Source organism: Monodon monoceros, unplaced genomic scaffold, assembly GCF_005190385.1.
Source record: "Monodon monoceros isolate NGI ecotype Baffin Bay Population unplaced genomic scaffold, NGI_Narwhal_1 Super_Scaffold_20, whole genome shotgun sequence".
NCBI lineage: Eukaryota > Metazoa > Chordata > Mammalia > Artiodactyla > Monodontidae > Monodon > Monodon monoceros.
In genome coordinates, this window is record NW_021703777.1 from 99000782 (window position 1) to 99024134 (window position 23353).

Below are 23353 nucleotides of genomic sequence, written 5' to 3' on the forward strand. Positions count from 1 at the left end.
TTTTCATCAACCCCCAAAGAAATCCCTTACCATTTAGATACTCCTCTTGAATAGGTCTTAGGATAAACAGCCAACTACCTTCTGAGACAGTGAGTTTAAAAAGTGTAAGGAAGTGCCTCTCTGTATTGACATCAACAAAGCCAGCTTCAAGTCAATGTTAATCATTAAGCAAAATCATTAAGCAAAATTTCCCACAATAGTTTTCTCACTGGAATCCGTTGTCTACTTATGAGAATGAAAGGGTAGACAGAATAAAAATTTCTACAGGCCAGTGGTGCCTACAGGCCAGGTACCCTGCTAATCATTTTGCATGAGGATCTGTGCCATGCTGTCTGGCTACTCAGCACTAAAACACCTTTCCCATGTTGCCACATAAGACCCCCTGCTTTGGGATAACAGTTTCCCCAATTCAGAATCTGTTAAAGCCACATCTCTCTGACTCCAAAATCCATGATCTTTGTGCCAAATTGAGCTGCTTCATAATGATAAGGAAAACCATCCTTGTGTATATCTCATCAGGGACACATTCCCAAACTGAATGACTGTTTTGCTTGTGAGGGGCATATTTTCTTCTTGAAAACTTGCCTGATGAAATTCACTCCATCACTGGGTGGCAATGGACATGGGCTCCTCTCGAAAGGGGCCAGTTCAATGTCTGGTACACAGGAAATGCCCAATAAATGATATTTCCCTCAATATGTATGTATCATATCATTTTTATGATAAAATGATACAATTTCGTGTAAACCCCAGGTCATTATTTTCCTTCCTGATATATGTGAACACCCCTGCCTTTGACCTCAGGGAGCAACTGCATTTTGATTTGCAGGAATTAATAAGTGTAAATCCCACTGAATCTTGGGGATACAAGAAGCAGCAATTTTGGCATTCTGAGATCAGAGTCTTGCATCCAGCAGAGGAGTCAGTGTGGCTGCCTTCCCAGTTACCCAGTAGTAATTATGAACCAACTCTCAGGGCAACCCGGCTCATACACTGGTGCTATCAAAGTCACATAGCTAGGATTCAGCCTCGTGGCTGGCTGGCAATTAAAAAGCTACAAGCTGTGAGAGAACATAGCCAAGACACAGGATGAGAGTTCACCCAAGGTTGCAGACATGGCCAGAGATACGTTTGCAGGAGCAGCAGGTATGATTGGTCCTGAGACTCATGAAGATGGGTAGTGATGGGGGATGGGAGATTTTAAGATAGCCTTTCTTCTCTCTTAATGGCAATATTGCCAGCTGGGGATGGAACTAGCTGACTGAACTCACCTACCACCACTTGGGAAACTTCCAGCTGAACAAGCTTTGTCTCCTGCTAACTAGCCACAAGGTTGGACTTTTATAGTTATAGCCTTTAAAAATATTACAAAGAGTAAAGAAGGTTATGACTTATTTTAATATTTGAGTTTATTATCATTCAAGTAACATATATTCAATGTAGAAAAAGTTTACATACTAAAATTATATATAAAGAAAAAATACCAGTGATCAAACCACTGAAAAGGGGTCAACACTACTATTGGCTATTGGTTTTTTGGCTTTCTTATACAACTATGCATCTTATTTTTAACTTTAATGTATCATAAATATTTTCCAATGTTACTATCATTATTTTTATAGCTATGCACTCTTCCATCATTTAGGCACTCATATTTTATATTCTTCCACTACTGAAAAATAACACAACCCATGAACGAGTTTGACAAACCCTGTTCATCTAACCATGTCCAAATGTTAAGAGGCTCTGTTCTGTTACCTGGTAATGAGCAAAACCTACCCCCCCAGGGAATCTTATGAGCCAGGGCAGTATTTGGAGAAGCTTACCCCCAATGACAGCTTATAATGATCACATACTATTTAATTATATAAATGTGCAGAGAAATTGGAAACAAGGCCTAGAATTTGCCATTGGGTACTCCATGAAGGCCAAACCGCCAGTCGCTTGCATGTTCTATTTTACACAAACCTGACATTTTCCCACAAATAAGGTATAAGAAGAGAGAAAAGTCAACTTCGTAAAAACACTTGTTCATATGCAAATACACCTGATAACCAAAAAAGTTAAAGATTTCCAAAACTTTTGGATGGATTTGATTTGAGGCCAATATTAGGACATCCTGGAAAATGAACCCAATGGAAAGAGAAAAAGGAATTTCCTAAAAGCCTAGGTGTCTGGAATTTCAGAATTCCTGGAAAAGAGAGATCAGGTCACAAACAAGAGCAAATGAGTTTTATCAGAGGCTAACTATCAAGTAGAAAAGCATGAGTGTCTCCTGCTTGGTTCTCCATTCTTGACTTTAATTCTTCTCTATTATTTTTTTTGTGGAGGGGGATATTTTAGCAGCTTAAAAATAATTCCATTGAGTTAATCCAAGAAGGGGGATATTAAAGTCAAACATTTATTTAGCTTCCATGTTGAGGAGGCCAAATACTTCATTAATTAGGAGGGTGGGCATCGTAGTGATCTAATGGCAATATCAGCTCTGCTGCTTACCAAGCTGTGCCATTTTAGGCAATCATTTAGCCTGTCTGAGCCTTGTTTTCTTTATCTATCAAATGGAAATAGTAATAGTAACTAAAAGGGTTTTTGAGAAGATTAAGGGGCCATGTATGCAGTATGCTTAGCACTGTATCTGGCAAATGGGAAGCATTTGATAGATGTTGCAGCAGATGGTACTTTCTAAACATGGCGACAACAATATCTCCCATCTCATATGTTCTAGTGCAATGTGACCTGAACGCTCCCCATTCAGAGTGAATCAATTTCTCCACCTCCTTTCACTTGTGCGGGCTGTGGCAATGTTGACCAATGCAATATGGCAGAAGGGACACTGTCAAGTCTGGGCAGAGGCTTTAACAGCCAGGCAGCTCTGCTTTCTGCCTTTGGCAGCCCACTTCCATCAGTCACGTGCTATGACCACCATGCCGTGAGAAGCTCCAGCCTTGTGGAGAAGCCCTAGGGAAACAGACCCCATGGAGAGACGGCGGGCTGAGGGGCACCAGGCACTAGACTAGACTTAAAATCAGGAAGCCATCTTGGGCATTCAGCTCAGTCCAGCTTTGAGATAACCCTCTGAATACAACAGCACGACAAGACCCATCCAGCAGAGAACCAGGAGAGAGAAAGATAAATTGTTTCTAAGCCGCTGCTTTGGAATGCTATGTTATGTAGCAAGAGATGACCAGGACAGATGTTGTCTCATACTTTTATCATCATCGCAATTATTACCTCACACAAGACCCTTTGCTGTTAGATATTCAGGATTCAACTTAGAGATTCGTAAGACTACATATCCCACCTTGAAGAACATCTGCTGTAGATGAGAATGAAAAAAAAAAACAACACACTGCTAATAATAGGCAAGCAGAGTGTTAATAAGGAGATTTTTGTTGCAGGTGTGTGCAGAGTGCTAAGGGGACACAGAGGAGGGACTGGTTATTCTGTGAGGGAACAAATCCTGGGGAAAGGTATGGTGATATTGGAAAAGACATCCTCAGAGGAGGTGACAATTGAGTGATGAAATGCTGCCAAATAGCAAATGGAGGAGAGAGCAGGGATAGACTTTCTGATGTAATTACTGCAGCTGGAAAAGCTCTATCAAGATTTACTATAAAGGTAACACTAAATTGACTGACAATTTGAATTTTGTTGCTTAAAAGCAATATAAGTAATCGGAGAGAGCATTTCTTGACGACATGATGGGTGGTAGAATTTATTTCCCATATCTCTTTTTTTATTTGTTTATTTTTTTTTAATTTTTATTGGAGTATAGTTGATTTACAATGTTGTGTTAGTTTCAGGTGTACAGAAAAGTGAATCAGTTATACATATACATATATCCACTCTTTTTTAGATTCTTTTCCCATATAGGTCATTACAGAGTGTGGAGTAAAGTTCCCTGTGTTATACAGTAGGTTCTTATTAATTATCTATTTTATATGTAGTAGTGTGTATACATCAATCCCAGTCTCCCAATTTATCTCTCCCCCACTTACCCCCAGTAACCATAAGTTTGTTTTCTACATCTAATAGCATGTAGTAATAGTAACTCTATTTCTATTTTTTAGATAAGTTCACTTGTACCCTTTTTTTAGATTCCACATATAAGCAATATCATATGATATTTGTCTTTCTCTGTCTGACTTACTTCACTCAGTATGAGTCTCTAGGTCCATCCATGTTGCTGCAAATGGCATTATTTCGTTCTTTTTTATGGCTGAGTAATATTCCACTGTATATATGTACCACATCTTTATCCATTCCTCTGTTGACGGACATTTAGGTTGCTATTTCCCATAGCTCTTTATCAACAGGGAAAAGAAAGAACTTCAATCCACAGCCTGAAGGAGGATAAAGGCCTGAACCTGGGTTATAATGTTTAAAATCCCATGTTGGAGGGATGAATTTTTGCTGCCCTGCCATGTTACCTTTTGGATAGGCTGCAATTAGAGACATTTGTCCTGCCATTTGGTGCCATTGTTGTTCATTTAAACAAAAATTATTTGAATAATGAAAATTCTACATCCAGCTAAGTTTCTGTGGACTTTTCTAAGGATTCCATCAGCAAAGATACAAGAATTTTTTTTTTATTTTTTTATTTTTTATTGGCCGCACCACACAACATGTGGTATCTCAGTTCCCCGACCAGGGATCAAACCTGCACCCCCTGCATTGGAAGTGCAAAGTCTTACCCACTGGACCACCAGGGAAGTCCTTACAAGAAATTTTATGAGGAAGAAACATGAAGTCTTTCTCTGCCATTTTGGCAAGGTTTCATTTTCTTCCTTTATTTTCTGCAATTTCTTAAAATACTGAATAGAAACAAAAGAATAGTCATAAAATATGCATGAGGTATAAAGAACAAAAAAAATTCAGATATATGAATGAAAAACTCATTCTCAGTTTTAAAACATTACTATTATTTTTGCAGTTTTCATTCACTTTTCTGTGATCACAACTCCTCACCACCACCACCCCAAACACACAGGAAACACCTGTCCTGAATTTTGTGTTAATCATTCACTCGTTTTCATTTTTAATTTTACAACATATGGTTGTATCATTAAAAAAATTTTTGTTTTGTTTTGCTTGTTTTTGAACTTTAGGCCAAAAAATCATATTACAGGGTCTATTTTGCACCCAGACTACCTGGTTTTTGACAACTGTTTCCTCCATGAGATCTTGGGCAAGTTAATAAACATTGCTGTCTCTGTTTTCTCAACTGCAAACTGAAAATAACAGTGCTTCCTTTGTAGTGATCTTGTGAAGACTAAATGAGCTAATTTATATAACATGCATATAAATGGAACATAATGTGAGCTCTATACATATTAGCTATTATAATTCTACAATCTGTTTTATGACTACCCAATTTGCATTTCAAAGATAATCCATGTTTTTGTGGCTAGCCATAATTCCTTCAATGTCGTACCTATATAAGATTTCCTTATGTGCATATAATACTATTTATTCATCACCATCTAGTCAATAGAGATTTGGATTCTTTTCCAGATTTTGCTTACATCTGTGCTGCTCAGAACATTCTAACTTGTGTATTGGAGTATATATTCAAGAGTACCTGTTTATAAAGGTATACACTTAGGATGGAAATTTCTGGGGCACAGGGTATGCACAGCTGTAACTTCACCAGGTTATGCCACCGTTTGCAAAGCAAGCAGGCCGTTTTGCACTCCCACAAGTGTGTGTAAGTGGCCCATTGGCTTTGCCACCTCGTCAGCCTTCCATACTAGCAGTTTTCATGTTTACCAAACTGGTGGGTGGTTTTACTTTACCTTTTGTTGACCACGACGGGGTTAAACACCTTTTCATATATTTATTAGCCATTATGTTTTTGTCTGCGCACAGTGCTAGTTCAAATCTTTCGCTCACTTTTCTGTCAGGTTTTTTTGTCTTTTTCACATTGAGCTGTATGAGTTATTTATTTATTCTGTACACTTTTCCCAGTTCGTGACTTGAGCTTTCATTCTCTTTTGATGTTTTCTTTTGGTGACCATAATTCTGAGGCAGTTGAGCATCACAAACTTTTCTTTTTGAATTATTGAATTTGTATATTGTTTAAAGAAACTTTCCTTACCACGAAATCAGTAAGATTGTTTCGTATATTGAATTCCAAACATCATAAAATTTGTCTTTAATTAGCCTGGAATTGATTAATTTGCAGGTAAAATGAAGTAGGGGAGGATAGTTTTTTTTCATACAGATGATTTACTCAGCATCACGTATTAAAAAGTCTACCTACCCCTTCTACATTGATCTGCAATGCCAGCTCTGTCATAACCAACTTTTCTTATACAAATGAATCTTTCTCTGGGCATTCTCTACTGTGCCATGATTAATGTATCCACCCCATGTCAATTACACAAATCCTAATTAGTATAACTTTGTAGCAAATCATGGTATCTAGGAATTTACAAACCACAATTTGTACTTTATCGATGAATTGGCTCTTGAATGTTTATTCTTTAATGTAAACATTAAAATTGGCTTGTCAATATATACACATACACAACCTTTTGGGATTTTGGTTAGAATTACTCTGACTCTGTAGATAGCTGAAGAGAAATGGCATCTTTATGATACTGACTTTTCCAGTTCGTGAACATACTATATATTCCCAGAGAGAGAGACAGAGACAAATATCAACATAATTCCATAATGTTTTATAATTTTCTCCCCCAAAGGACTAGACCCTCACATCTTTTGAGAGATTTGTTTCTAGGCACTTTACATATTTTAAAGATCTTATAAATGTCAAGATATCATGATTTTGTGTGTTCATGTTTGTAGTTGGTGTATACATTTTTATAGGTGATATATACAGCAGGCTTGCAAAGTGTTTTATCAGTTCTAGTATTTGTCAGTTTATTCTTTTGGGTTTGCTATGTAGATGATATCATCTATAAATAATTTAATTTTATTGTCTCCTTTCCTTTTTTATACTTTTTTTTCCCTCCTAATGGTACTGTTGAGGGTCTCCAAACAATGATAAACATAAAGGTTGATAGTAAGCACCCTTGTTCTTACAGGGAGTGCTTTCAATATTTCAGCACAAAACATTAGTCTTGTTTACAGATTTTGGTAGCCTTCATATTAGGTTAAAGACACTAGGTTGCCAAGAGTCTTTTTCTTAATTATAAATAAGTATAAAATTTTATCAATACTTTTTCTGTATTTATTGAGATGATTATATATTTCCCCTACCCTTATTGTTAATGTAATGATTTAAATTAATGATTTTTCTAATGTTAAACAAAACTTTAATTGCTGGGATAAATACAACTTGATCATGACATATTAATTTTTAGTATATTGGTGCAATGAATCATTAATGAGTATTTGTGAGAATTCCCTATAATTTTTCTTTCTCCTACTTTCCTTGCTGGATATTGGCTCGGATTTGTGCTAGCTTCATCAAATGAGTTAGAGAGTATTTCCAAATTTTCTATTCTCAGCAAGAGACTGTGTGTGTAATGGGTAATAATTTGATTCTTTACCAATAAAATGGTCTTAAAAAGGTATTTCCTTGGGAAAGATTTTCAACTATTGATTCAATATCATTGTTGGTTATAGAAATATGTTCAGTTTTACTATTTCTTCATGAGTAATTTTTGTTGTTATATATTTTTAAATATTCATTCATTTCATGATATTTTCTTATAATTTTGATCTGTTGTGCCTATAGTTATGTCTTCTTTTTCATTTCTAATTTTGCCTGTTAATGACTTCCCTTTCATGCTTAATCAAGCTTGCCAAAGGTGATGAATTTCATTATTCTTCTCCGTTACAGTTTTATGTTCTATTTTTGTAACTTCTGTTCTTATCTTCATTATTTCCTTCTGCCTACATTCTTGGCATTATGCTTTTGTTATTTCACTGATCTACGAAGTTAGGTGCTTTACTAATTAAATTTTAGCTTTTCTCCTTTTCTAATATAAGTATTTCAGTTACATATTTCTACATTATTGTTCAGATTTAAATATTTTTATTCCTATTATAATTTATTCTTTGACTTGTGATTTGCAATTTCCAAATAAAGTTGAATTTTTAAATTACCTTTTGTCACTATTTTCTAACCTAACTATATAGTGGTCATAGAAAATAGTCTATATTATATTATTTTAAAAAAAATTTTTAGTACTTGCCTAATGTTCAAATATAGGGCAATTTTCTTGCAATATTCCATGTGTGCTTGAACAGAAGGTGTACACCACCAAAATTGAATGCAATGTTTTAAAAATATCCATAAGAACAATTTTGTTAATTATCTTATTTAAATCTTTATTCTAATGGATCTTTTATATTTTATCTTATTACAACTTACAAGACTGGATGTTTAAAATATTTCGTAGGATTGTGAATTTGTCTTTTTCCTGACAGTTACTGCAAATACATATGTTATTAGGAACATAGAATTTTCAAATATTATTCTTCCTGGTGAACTAATTCTTTTTTCATTATGTAGTGACCCTCTTAAGAAAAATGCTTTTTTTCTAAAAAATTTATTTTGCCCACTGTTAATATAGACAAGATGGCTTTCTTTTAGTTAGTATTTTAATAGTACATCTTTTGCATCACTTTATACTCAAATTGTCATATCCTTATGTTTTAGGCATGTCTCTTATAAAAAATGTAAAAAGTATATGACTGCACTGTGAATTGTTTAATCCAGTGAAGTAAAATTGTCTTTAAATGAAGGATTTTCTCAATTTACAATTATTCTAATTACCGAACTACTTAAATTTATTTCTACACTTTATTTTGTTCTTTCTATTTATCTGCCCATTTCTTTTTCTTTCTTTCATTTCTCTTTTTGGTCTTCTACTTTCCTTCTTTTGGTTTGATGTGCACATGTGCATGCATGTGTGTGTATGTATTATTTTCTCACTCCATTATACCTCTACTAGTTTACTAGTTATGCCTTCTAATTCTATTTTTGGGATTTCCTTAGATATTTTTAAGATATAATTAAATTACCAACATCTAAGGTTATTTAACCCTCTCTTAGAACAATACATGCACTTTTCAATACTTTATTTCTTACCACCTATTCACAATTTATATGCTACTCTAGTCTTGTATTTTAATTCTCTTATTTGTTAACCCCTTAAGACCTCAGTAGTATTGTTTTAAACAGTCAAAACTTTAGAATATTTACCCAAATATTTAACATAATCTTTGGTCATGTTTTTCTGTTTATATCTCAAACCTTCTCATGAAGATCTCTTCCTTTCAGTATGGAGAACACAATTTGAAATTTTGTTTTGTGTCAAGGCCCATTATAAGAAAACAAAATGTCTTTATTTTTCCCTCATTCTTAAAATGATATTTTCATTGGACATACAATTCCAGGTTGACAGTTATTTTCTCTCCAAACCGTAAAGTTATTTTTCTACACTTTTTTGCCAACCACTGTTGTGATTGAAAAATCAATCAATATAATTGTCATTCTTTTGAAGGTGATATTTCTTTTCCATCTGGATGTTTTTTGGGTCTTCTCTTTGATTTTCTGCAGTTTCACTATGATGGGATAAGTGAAACTTATTTATCTTGCTTATTTGTCTTACTTTTCCTGCTTTGGACACACGAGACATCCTGATTCTCTATTTTGATTTTTTCACCATTTCTGAAAAAATATTTCTTATGTTAAAGCCTCATCTTATTTATTTAAAACTACTAAACACAATTGGTTTATATAATTTGTCTGATAACTTTAACATCTAAAGAAGGGACAGATGATTCTGTTGTCTATTGTTTCTTCCATCTCCTGTTTTGGTGTCTTGTTATTTTTAGGGTTTTCTGATTTTGTCTGTATGCTCATCTTTCTTAGAAATTAATCTGTGAGAATTCTTTGAGGTCTGAGTTGAAGGTGAGCTCCTCCAGAGAGGATTTATGCTTGCTTTTGTCAGGTCTTTGAAGGAACTACAAAAACAGGTTTTATATACTCTAAATTCTCAGGTTGAAGGGTTTCAGACAATCTAGGCTGAAAACCCACGTGTATTAACAGATTCTCAGGGGGAAAAGAATTGTCCCCATCACTCTGCACCAATGTTTGAGAGTAGGGAAGGTAGGCTTAACTCTAGTTCACTCTTACACTGACATTGTAGGTCTTTAGAGTCCAGTTTACATGGGGGCAGGGTCTCCTCCTAGACCCTGAGCATAGAATATCTCAAATTCTCAATATATTTCAAATTCTCTGAATTCTGGGAGGCCATGAAAATCAAAGACCATTTTCCCCTGTTTTAGCAACACCATCAAGGAGAGGGCTGCCTTCAGTGCTCTGTTTCCATCTCTGAGTTCTTACTTCATTTAAATTTTGGGCTCTCTCTGAGCAGTTCTTACTTTTGCCAGCAATCGACTGCAAAAATAAGTTGTTTTTTTTAAAATTGTTTCCTATGGAAGGTTCAGTCAGGGTACCTAGTTTATTATGCTGCAAGAAATAAAAGACATTCTCCCTATGGAATTCAATTTTTTAAATTATATTTCGATAAAATTTTAATTAAAAATAGAGTAAAAGAGAATTTCCATGTTTTCAGTTTCATTAAGGGTATTCTTATTTTTATATAAAGTAACACATCCCTGGGATTGGTGTATTCTTTACTTAATATGATTCATCATAGTTTTGCAAAGGCTCATTCAATGAACATGAATTAAGCTCTTACTACTTGCCAGACTTTGTGTTATCCATATTTGTATACAGAATCTCATTACCTTTAGTCATCAGAGATTGAGGATTCTAGGGCTGCCCTGTATATTAAAATGGGAAAACTGTATCAGATAGCAGTCTGTGCAAAGCTATCATTGCTTGTTATATGCCTATATTAACAGGTCCATATATGTACTACCAGTTAATCTTTGTATGCGTGAATGAGCAAACAAATAAACATATCAATAAATAAACCTAAAATACATGAATAGCCTTAATGCTGGTAAGGAATGATTATGGAATGTGGGCTCTAATACTGGATATGGCAGCTCTTAAGACTTGAAGCCTGGACTATTAATGTCATCTCTCTGTGCCACAGTTTCCTGGATCAGCAGGAGATAATAATACTCCACCTAGCATAATAAAAAGAGGCATTAAATAAGATAAAGTATGTAAAAAACACCAGTGTTAGGTCTCTCTTTCCTTTTAATCAATCAAGTTATCTTTGGTAACTTATCAGCTGTGTGACCTTGAACAGGTTACTAAATCTCTGTGTGTCTCAGTTTCTTAATCTATACAAAGTAGATAATAATAATAATAATTTTATTAAGTTGTCTTGACTACTAAGTGCCTTAATATATGTAGAATGCTTAGAACATTATCCTGAACACGGTAATCCTTCATAGATGTTAACTATTCTCAGCAGTTATTATAGCCCCAATTTAAGAGAAACCCTACATCGTACCAGCCTTTTTAATATAAGAAATAACATTTTTAAAAAATGTCTTTCCTCTGATTGTAAAATAGGAACACATTCATGTAAAACACAAAGATAAATCAGAAAGGCATTTTAAAAAAGTAAAAGCAGCCCAAAATGGCACTCATGTTAAAGATCACTATAACATTTTAGGTTCATAAAATTCTAGAAGGGTGTATACTAAAATGTTAGTTGTGGTCTCTGCATGTGGGATCAGGGTGGTTTTTAATTTTATGTGGGTACATAATGTGGATATAGGTATAAATATAAGTATATTCAAGCAACATATGCATATGTAGATATATCTAATTGTCTCTTTACAATTCAGTCATTGAAATAGGGTCAGTTAGCAGTGTCTAAATTAAGACATTGATTCAGCCCTTTATTCTCTTCTTTATTCATCCATATGTTAATTCAACCCATCATCTATTCATTTGTGCATTCATTCATCCATTTATTTCCTATGTGCAAGGCTCGGTGCTGGCTGCTAGGGACAAAGAGGTGGAGACATCTCAGTCCCAAATTTAACAATCCAATGGAGCCAGTAGAGCAATGGATCAGTAAGCAAAGAGTTTCCAAACAACGATGTATATTAAGTGCCAGAGGAAAGTGAAGGGTAATGCAGGATCACAAAAATAAGGGTACCTGCATCCACCTAGGTAGGAGGAGTAGGTGAGAGGTGCAGAAACCTATGTGAGAATCACAGAAAGTTTTCTTCAGGGCTTATACTGAAGACCAGTAGGAGTTTGCCAGGTACGCGTGGAAGGAAAATTTATTCCTAGGAAGAGAATGCTCAGTGATGTCTGGAAAACATGCTTCCTTCTAAGCCAATGAAGACCACTGGTTTTTGTCCTCCCAGGAAAACCATACCTCCCTTGTTTGAGGGATGAAAGTAAGGGCATTAGCTTGGTTATTAAATGGATTATTAGTAAATAAAACTGAGCTGCTTTGTTTTCTCAAGCTTTGCGCACTAAAGTCTAGAAGACTAGAACAACAGGACAGCCATTGACTCAGAACCAGAAAGCCTTCATGCTCTCTCTGACACTCACAAGCTCTTTGAATCCAAGCAAGAGCTTTATTCTTTGACTTTTGAACTTCCTTATCTAAAAAGGGATACAATAGCATCAAATTTCTCCACCATCTTTTATATGGTAGATTCTTGAAATGGCAACATGTTTGATCATGAAGATAAATGACTGTGGCTGCTGTAAAAAGAGATTATGTGAAGAGAGATTAAACCTTGAAATCAACCAGACCACAGTCCCAATCTTTCCTCCATCATTTGCTAGATAATGGTTACATGATATAATGTACGTAAACCACGTGGGAAGTGCATCAAATGCCTCTTTATTGTTGGTTCTTTGAACTTGGAATCATAAGAAAGTAACACCTCCAGCATTTAGTGACATTTGAGACTAAGATAAATTGCCCTGTTACCTCATCTATAAAGCAGAGATGTCTCACAAGATTTCAACCCCATGACGTCACTTGAGTTAATATGTGGCGAAAGTCTTAAAACGTTCAATGGGACCAAAACAATGTGACGACTCATTACATGGTAATTTGTACAATGAGATGTATTGCTGAGAAGATTAGTAACAAGGTGAGGACCCTGTCCTATAACACCAGGATACAAGTGAGATATGAAGCGTGATGATGTTTCTCCTGGTTTCTGATCAATGAAGAAGGTGAACTGCCAGGATCTAGTATCCAGAGAGAGGTCACAGCAGAACAAGTGGATTCAGTAAAATTGGATGTAATGAAATGGGTACTGACTTAGAATCCAGAAGCCTAGATTTCTTTTTAGAATCTGACCCATACTGGCCTTTTGAGGATCCAAGTTGGAGTACCATGGGCTTTAGGACTGCTAACGTGTCTGTGTTCATCATTTTTTTAGTATAATTTTTATTTTATATGGAAGTATAGTTGATTTATAATGTTGTGTTAGTTTCAGGTGTACAGCAAAGTGATTCAGTTATACATATACATGTATCTATTCTTTTTCAGATTCTTTTCCAATATAGATTATTACAGAATATTGAGTTCCCTGTGCTATACAGTAGGTCCTTGTTGATGATCTATCTTATATATAGTAGTGTGTATATGTTAATCCCAAACTCCTAATTTATCCCTCCACCCTATGTTTCCCCTTTGGTAACCATAAGTTTGTTTTCGAAGTCCGTGAGTCTGTTTCTGTTTTGTAAATAAGTTCATTTGTATCATTTTTCCACATATAAGTGATGTCATATGACATTTGTCTTTGTCTGGCTTACTTCACTTAGTATGATAATCTCTAGGTCCATCCATGTTGCTGCAAATGACATTAGTGCATTATTTTCTGTGGCTGAGTAATATTCCATCGTATACATGTACCACATCTTCTTTATCCATTCCTCTTTCAATGGACATATAGGTTGTTTCCATGTCTTGGCTGTTGTAAATAGTGTGTTCATCATTCTTACATCACCATCACCTAGAAGAGTGTCTTGTATGGGTCAAGTGAATGCATAAATGAAGTATGTTTTTTTTACAGGCAACTTCCTCCTCTGTGCAATGGTGATTATGATAGCAATCTGTCAGAATTACTGGGATAGACAGGAAAGGCCTCACCGAGGACACAGTAGGTGCTTGTTATGAAGCACGTCCCTCCCGGCACTGCTGATGAGAGGCTCAGCTCTGTATTGTAGGTGGATTTAATATGGCCTTTTCCTACTAGTCCCACCAGAGAACTCAGAAGTATGTCCATAAACTAAGTGCCCTTACAACTTCCAAAAGGCTCTGTCTTAAATTGCCATCTTCTTCTTCATTAGAATTAATGATAACAAACCAATGAAAAAATATCTTCTGGTAATAAACTCAAGATCCAAAGAGGACAGATGTCTAGCTATTTCCCATCCCTAAAAACATTCAAGTTCATAATCCAGCAGCTCAGAAGCTTCATATAAAATAATCAGATAAGAGAAAGTAGTGAAAGACTCTGAAGGTTTCCCAACAAGCCTGAGATTATAACTGCAGTGGCTAAGTCCCCACTTTTCACTGAAGAGTTACAGAGGGAAACAGTTGAGAAAAGGAATGATTTCTTGGTGGACAGCAACTTTTTGGAGGTAAATTCAAGGCCAGTCTAGAATAAGCCATGTCTCCTGTGCCTCACAGAACCTGGACCCACCCAGTAGGTGCTAATGAGGTGAGACCCAACACCTGGGCCAAGAAAGGGGGAATGCTGGGATCAAAGTGTGTACAATATTCAGTGATAGCAACAAAAAGACTAGGAAAACCTGCCTGAGTATGGGGAGGAAGGTTCAGAAAGGCCGTCTTGAGAATATTTTCTTCAGTGTAGTCTTGACAACAAGAATCTTAGTTCAGCAATTTTTTTTTCATATTCCCAAATCCATAGTCTTGAAAATAATGCTGGGATCAACCCAGTTCCTATAGAAACATCTGCATAAAGTTGGTGCGAGTGGACAGTAGTTAGGAATAATGGTTTGAATGCTGGCTGCTTGAGTTCCTGTGAGTCGTGGAAAGGTGCATTCACCTGTGAAATCACTCAGTTTTACATAGAAGAAAAGGAAAGAAGCAGGTGAGAGGAGACAGCCTGCCTCCATCACACTAGCATGGCTCAGAGGAGGCAGGACTTTTATCAAAGCAGTGTGGCTGGGAAGCCACATTCTCAGCCAAGAAGCACACAGCTTGGTGGACAGCTTCTGCCTCCTCCACCCTGTCCTGCATAGGCCAGGTTCACTGGCAGAGAGAAACTTTGTCCTGACGAAATAGATTTGCTTGGCCTCATCTGCTGTAAAGCTGATAGCACGTCCTTGAAACCCATCATTGGACAATGTCACTTTGCACCTCAAGTCTTGGGTCTATTTCCAGAGCTGACACATAAGTAACATAGACTGTCTCTTCTTCCAAAGCTGTCTGGGTTTAAAAATAAATCTTAACCTTGCCAAGTTCAGCCTCTGATTCGCTTCTGGTTGTGTTTTGTTTAAAAGAAGCGTTAAAGTTAGCAGAACTGCAATTAGAATTTGAAAATTTCAAAATGGATATCTATACATACAACTGTAATATGTGTGTTGGTATGTGTGCATGTGTGTGTGTGTGCACGTGTTCTACTTCTAAGTTACCCAGTATGTGCCTGATACAAACATTATGTCATAGGATCATCCAAAAGATCAAATGAGGATTATATGTATTGTTGTCTCCAAAGGTAGACGAAACAGTTCAGTAAGTAAACTCAGGTCTCTCTGATTTAGAGACTGTGTTACTTCTATTTACCATGTTGATTTATAAGGTTCTCACCCTCAAAAGCAGAGGAATTGGTATTTCAAGAGGCATATAGAACCTTAGAACAATATACAGGTTAAAGTTTCCTTGAAGCACATTTACTCACTTTTCAGGCATCTAGTGAACTCTCTATTACAGCTAGAGAGTTGTCTAGCACCAACTAGACACTAGCACAGTGACACAAACACATTGTCAACCATGCCTTTAGGTGTATCCTCACACCCCTTCATTAGTTGTTAGAGGCAACAAGTACTATGACAGAGAACAGCACAGGGTGCTTGGCATCTAGGAGAAGACCACCTGCCTGAGGCTGGATCAGGAACCCAGAGACGAGGGGCATCAGGGAAGGTCTTTTGGAGAAAGCTTTTTGTTTCACTATTCACCTTACTCCTTTTTATGGCCCAAGGTCTTGCAACACTATAGTTAAGATGTGGAAACCACCTAAGTGTCCATGGATGGATGAATGGATAAAGAAAATGTGATATCTACATACAACATAATATTACTCAGCCTAAGAAAGCAAGAAGGAAATTTTGCATCATGCAACAACATAAACGAACCTGGAGGACATTATGCTAAGTGAAATCAGCCAATCACAGAAGGACAAATACTGAATGAACTCACTTATGTGAGGGATCTAAGATAGTCAAATTCATAAAGTCAAAGAGTGGAACGGTAGTTACCAGGGGCTGGGGAGAGGAGGAAATGGGGAGTTATTAATCAATGGGCATAAAATTTCAATTAAGCAACACGAATAAATTCTAGAAATTTTCTGTTCAACATGGTTGGACAGAATACTGTACCGTGTGCTTAAAAATTTGTTGAGTGTAGATCTCATGGGCTCACCACAATCAAAAAGGTGTTTTTCTAAAGAGTCAATTCAGGAATCACAGCCAGAGCAAATAGTAAGTGCAATTGCAGGAAGACACATGACAGGTACCCAGCTATCAACTGGCATCTTCTAACCCTTGCCATCTAGCAAGGATCTGCACAAAAATCCTTTCCATGCTTTGTAAAAGCGCAAAGCCCTACCTGAGAATTTTACAAATCCTGGCATAAGCATCTGCTCAGAGCCCTCCCTGGTTTAGAATTAAGAAGCAGCAGGAAAATCTGATTCCACTTAAGATTGTGCTGAGCCACATTGGAGCCAGTGGGGAAAGAAAAATCAGAAATATTGATCCTGTCTTTATTTGATATGGGATACTTTTTCATAATGGATTTTTGAACTAATTTTTTTAAAACTTGCATTCAAACTATGCTCACCTTGATTACTGTTTTTTTTGTGTCCCCTTAAATTTTGCTCCCAAGGTGAATGCCTCCCCTGCCTCCCCCTGGTCTCCATCCTAAAACTCCACTATATTGTGGTCTGCGGGGTGTAGACCCAAACCTGGGCTCTGCCTCCTACTAGCAGGGACGAAACCTCCCTGAGCCTCAGTGCCCTCATCTGTAAAGTGGAGAGGATAATAGCACCTATCATTGAGTTGTGAGGTTTAACTGAGTTAATACATGGAATGTGATAGAATAAGGCCAGTCACCTGAAAAGCACACAGCATTAAACTATAATGAGGACACACAATAAATGTGAGCAATCATCATCCTGAGACTCCCAGCTGTTCTTTTGTCCCCACTTCTCACCATAGCAACGACCAAGACAAGCCTGGTGCCCGAAGCAAAGCTTGTGGCTGAAGATTGAGGAGTAAAAAGGAACGGAAACACCATACCCTATGCCACACACAAGTTAAATCTCATAATAGATGTTCACTCCTTGGGGCCACTTTTCCCCAACGCCCCAGCCCTCATATTGCTCAGCCTCTTAACCTCCTCCTGACTACTGCCTCTGACCTCCTCTGTGTCTCCTTCTTACCCTCTTGCTCCCATGTTGCCCAAATTCTTGTTTATGTTATGCAGAATATGTTGACCTTCTGCAGTCCCTTCTTCCTGTGTTAGGAAAAAGTGAAGCTGGTGTGTTAAATTAAGAATATGTAGATGATGGGCTTCCCTGGTGGCTCAGTGGTTGACAGTCCGCCTGCCGATGCAGGGGACACGGGCTCGTGCCCCGGACCGGGAAAATCCCACATGCCGCAGAGCGGCTGGGCCCGTGAGCCATGGCCGCTGAGCCTGCGCGTCCCGAGCCTGTGCTCTGCAACCGGAGAGGCCACAACAGTGAGAGGCCGCGTAACGCAAAAAAAAAGAATATGTAGATGATGACATGCTGAACAACGAGGCACAAGCCACCCACTAGGGGTCAGCAGGGAGCTCCCTCGGCATCCGGGCTCCCACCCTGGGGAAGTGAAAACCTCGGGGTGATTTTGATTGGAGGCACAGTTTCAATACATCCACACAAAGGAAGTAGAGTCACCAGATTTATAACTTAGAGATCCCGGCATAGGCTACAGTGAACGGGGGAAGGGGAGTCCTCTGTCCCAGGTCATGAGAGAGCAAGAGACGGAGAGCAGGGTAGCAAGTACCTATTATTTACAAGGTGGTTGGGGCAGAAGTCACTAACTTTTCACAGACTCAGCTTTAAGTGGTTATTTTAGAAGGTTCCCTGGGAAAAGCAAAGCAGGAACTTGTAGCAGGAATCAGCTCAGGTCCTTATCTGATTGTCCAGACTCTGGGTGGGAGCAGGTTGTCCCATTGTAAAATGCCTTGGCAGTAACTCGAAATGCCTGTTTCCTCAATACACAAGCCCAGTTTCAGGCCTGCCGTATGCAGCCTTTTTTTTTTTTTGAAGTTTTTTAATGCGCAAAAAGAACATCCCAGAAACAGAATGGGTTTTGACTTATTAACAATGAAGTGCTACATAAGGAAGCCCCCTCCCCACTTAGTAGATAGGAATATAGTGTAAACAGACTTAAAGGGAGATGGACACTTTAGGATTAAATGCAAAACCTAAAGTTGTATTGAAGTTGAGGTTGTCACTGACGATGACAACAGAAAAAAAGGGATTTCCATGTATGATGATCTAGGGAAGTATGATGATAAACACAGGAGTGTCAAAGAACTGAGGAACCACAAGATACTCCATGTGGGTGATGCCCAGTGAAGGTGGAATTTCCCCTGGGATATTTGGACATTCCTTTGGGACACTGAGACTTTACAATTGTGCTGTTGCTATGGAATGTTACAACCTAATTTTGAAAGCTCATTGGGGGCATATTAGAAAGTGGAGGAGTTTTGAGGCTGTAGGGATACAGGTGTAGCCACCCACCCTTTGACTATCCTCTACTATTATATGCCTGCCCATGACAGTGTGTCTTTTCCTAGTGTGTTATCTTTTGTTACATCAGCATCTATCCTGGTGGCAGCAAGAAATTCTGAGACAGTAGCAATAGGTAGGAAATCAGTCATTATTGGGCAACTGCAAAAGGCTATTTCATTGCTTTTGGACAGTAGACGTCATCAGAATGAGGATGACATCTCTCTGGGTCACTGCTATATCCTCACTGTGCAGCACAGACCCTGACACAGCAAATTCTTTCAATAGAATTTCTTTTTAATTTATTTTATTGAAGTATAGTTGATTTACAATGTTGTGTTAATTTCTGCTGTACAGCAAAGTGACTCAATTATACATATTCTTTTTCATACTCTTTTCCATTATGGTTTATCACAGAATATTGAATATAGTTCCCTGTGCTATACAGTAGAGCCTTGTTTTTTATCCATTCTATATATACTAGTTTGCATCTGTTAATCCCAAACTCCCAATCTATCCCTCTCCCACCCCTCCCTTGGCAACAACAAGACCGTTCTCTATATCTGTTAAGTCTGCTTCTGCTTTGTAGATAAGTTCATTTGTGTCATATTTTAGATTCCACATATAAGTGATATTATATGGTATTTTCAATAGACATCTGTTGATGGAGTTATTGCCAGAGCAATTGATTGAAAGATGAAGGGAACCTAAAGATGGAATCTCATGACTGACATCATAATGAGTTCCTCCCTGGGCAGCCATCCCAGGGAGGAGAAACTATGAAGAGGTATTTACCTCTTTCAGAAAGAGCTATTCTTATCCAAGTGACATAAGTTAGAAATACAATCAGCAAAGAAAACCATGATAATAGCCAAGATCCTGAAAATCTACATCCTAAAGTTGACCAGCTGATTTTAAATATCATGTCTGTCTGTCTGTCTGTCTGCCTTCCTGTGTGTGGACATATAGCTTGATAGTTCCATTAGCCATCCATCAATGTGGGTTTGCCAGATATATACTAAAATAATTTTTTTTTAAGTGTGACTTAGAGCTTTGCAGCACTTAACATTTTGAATGTCCTTCAATGTCCACTGTTTTATTTAGCCTTCCCAGGAGCTCTATGAGAATATCAAGGCAGGTATAATTATTCCCATTTTAGGGTTAAGGCAACTGTTGGTTTAAAAAGTTTGGGCTTCCCTGGTGGCACAGTGGTTGAGAGTCCACCTTCCGATGCAGGGGACACGGGTTCGTGCCCCAGTCTGGGAAGACCCCACATGCCGCGGAGCAGCTGGGCCCGTGAGCCATGGCCACTGAGCCTGCGTGTCCGGAGCCTGTGCTCTGCAACGGGAGAGGTCACAGCAGTGAGAGGCCCGTGTACCAAAGTTAGATGACTTTCCCAGAGCCATCCAGTTATTAAATGACAGGGCAACCCAGTGAGATAGGTTGTGGTTTTTGCTTTGTTTTCTTTATATTTTCCCTTTCTGTTAAATAGATGGGGATACTGAAGCTCCAAGATTCCATGCCTCACCCAAATTCATACAGGCCTCATCGGTGGCAGTACCGGGACTCACACTAGCAAAGTGAGATGACCTGTTTTTTTCTTCTACTATCCATCCTGCCTCCCTGCCTCTGTCCCAATAACCCACTCTGCCTGGAATGACCTCCTTTCCCCAATGGATCCACCTTTATGATGTAAATCAAATGACTGTCCGGCAAAAAAGTTTCCCTTATTCCTTCAGATCTTACTGGACATCCTCTTGCTGCTCACCCTGACTTTACATTTGTTCATTTTGCCCCTGCATCTCAATCAGAAACTCCCTGAAGGCAAGTGCAATGTCTTGACCATCTCTGCCTATCCCAGAGCAACTCTGGGACAGGTGTCAGGTACATGGCAGGAGGCACTGAACATGAAGTCTGAATGTGTATGGCACTGTAAGATGAAAATGCAAAGAGCTATATATATATGTCAGATTATTTACTTTTACTCTTATGTACACTTGGCCTTTTTTTTTCCCAAAATTGACTCTTTTTTTTTTAAAGATGGTCTTTTATTTTTTTTTTTTTAATTTTTTTTGGCTGCACCATGAGGCATGCAAGATCTTAGTTCCCCAACCAGGGATCAAACCCATGCCACCTGCTGTGGAAGCGCCGAGTCTTAACAAGTGGACTGCCAGGGAAGTCCCCAAAATTGACTCTTAAAAATTATTTTTCATGTATTCGTGACTATAGTTGTATTCTTGAGAATACCAAATTAATGGATGGTGTATTTGAAGGATGCACTTTTGTCATTCATTCCTTCATTCACGTGTTCATTTGCTCAGATGAAGAGGTCCGACAGTTGTCTGCAAGCATCATGCCCAGCAGCTGGGGGTAGGGTGGAGGGGGACTCCTTCAGTCCCACAGGATGATTTGGGTGGCACATCACACTGCCCAATACAGAGACATTTGACGTGGTTTGGACTCTATCCCAAGTGCAATGGGGGATCCCGTGGAGTGAGCATAGTATCTGCAATTGACCTTTCACTCCAAGTAAACTCTTGTTTTCTGCTGAAGTGGTGCTTGGTGCAGACCCAGATTGAATCAATGACCCAGATTATGGGAACCATTTGTTTGTTTCTGCCCACCCTGAGTCTTCTGCTCCAAGCAGCATAACTTGGGTAATGCCACTGCAACTACCCATCCCCCCATGCCAGCCCTCCATTCCAGGGGCCTGTGAAACCCCACTCCACTCAGTGAGCCCTGCCACACACTCCTAGCCATCCCTCAGGAGGCCAATTCCTCTCTACTTAGAGGTATAAATCAGTCTTCAAAGCACAATCTTATTCACCTATAGCTTTAAGACATCAGGGAAAAAATCATAATTCTGATCTAATACTTGAATTTTTTTCACATGAAAAATAGCCCATGAAAAATAGCACATGAAAAATTGTTCAGAGCGGGTGGGCAGGCTTCCAGAGGCAGCAGCCATGAGCTCCTCTTAGCTGTGGCTTCACTTCCAGCTGTAGCGAAGGTCTGCCTCTGAAGCTTGAAGCACAGACTCGCAGGCGAGCGCTCCCTGCTGGCTTCAAGCATCTGCCTTTCATCTGCCTCTAAGTAGGTTTCATGTTGCTGTTTATAGTTCTTGCTGCAAGATAGCTCTCGGGCTGGGAAAGCAGATGCCTGCAGCACTTGGGAGAAAGCAGAAGGGTGATGACGGAAGAGTAAGAACAACAGTAACAGGTCATCCTTGTACAGCCCTGTGTAGTCTGCTCTTAAGTCTCCTGAGAAGAGCTAATGGCCCAGCAATAGGATCCCTGTTTTATTTAGGGAATGAAAGTGAAGAATGTTTATGAGGCTTGTTTAAGTTTGCACAGCAGTTAACACTGCTAACTTCTTCGAGGAAGAATTGTGATACACAAGGCGTGTGGGTATGTGTGTTGCAAAGAGAGACAAAGAATGAGAGACATAAGGACAGAGACAGAAAGTCAGAGAGAGAGAGACCTTTAAGACCTCTTCCAAAAATTTAAGTCCGGCCCCTGCCCAATACAGCAATGTCCTGGATAACATCCTCAGCAGAAGATTCCAGAAACCAGAAGCTTACTCATTGCCTTTCAAGTTAGACTATAGTGTTATTGACTCTAAAGACTGAAGAGAAATAATTCATTAAGCTAAAAGTAGGATGCATTTTAGTGAAATAGAATCCAGACCCTAGACATCGGGCAGTTCTGGAGTTCAGTCTCAGTCATTCTACTTTGTATGTGACATGGAAGAAAGATTAACATTGCTGCACCTCGATGCTTCCCCCACGGAGGGGAAATAATGTCCTTCATGAGAAAAGCTATGTAAAGCTCCTAGAACTTTCCAGTAGAACTTTCTGCAATGATGGGAAATGTTTTAAATCTGGACACTCCAATAGGGTAGCCACTTGCTACACCTGGATATTGAAAACTTAAAATGCGACTAGTGCAATGGAGAAACTAATTGTTCTAATTAATTTTAAGTAACCACATGAGCATGTGCAGATCTAGAAGCTACAAATCCATGGCTTCATTTGTTCTCCATGACAACTTTGTGACTTATACGATGCAGAGATGATGCATATGATTAATGAGGAAATTGAGTCTCAAAGGAGATCCTGCTAAAAGTTCACATGGGCGTCTCACGCCATCAGGAGTCTCCTAAGCTAGGGAGCTATAAAGAACCCCAACCCAGCCAGCCCAGCAGGCACACACAAGCCCTAAGGCCAGTCAGGCACGGCCTGAGCGAGAAAGTGTTTTTCACAAAGAGCCAAAGCCACTGACAAACTATGATTCGCTGTGTCAGTGTTAAGACATTCTGTCTAAACTGTTTCCCATCACCAGCAGGAGAGGGCTGGATGGGCAAAGGCTCAGAGTCATTCAATCAGTTTCACGCAGCCTCACTCATCAGGGCAAGAAAGGGCTTAAAATTTGATGTTAGACTATGCTTTGCA

The 23353-nt window shown here is 38.4% G+C and overlaps 1 protein-coding gene across 1 annotated transcript in view; it reads left to right on the plus strand.

Annotated features, from left to right (window-relative positions):
- The first annotated feature begins 1115 nt into the window (after positions 1-1115).
- Positions 1116-23353, plus strand: part of CLNK (cytokine dependent hematopoietic cell linker) — a 164995-nt gene continuing 142757 nt past the window's right edge. Inside the window, exons 1-2 of the mRNA XM_029234714.1 lie at positions 1116-1146; positions 20396-20483. Coding sequence (XP_029090547.1) covers positions 1116-1146; positions 20396-20483 — 119 coding nt within the window. The remainder of the gene's footprint in view (positions 1147-20395; positions 20484-23353) is intronic.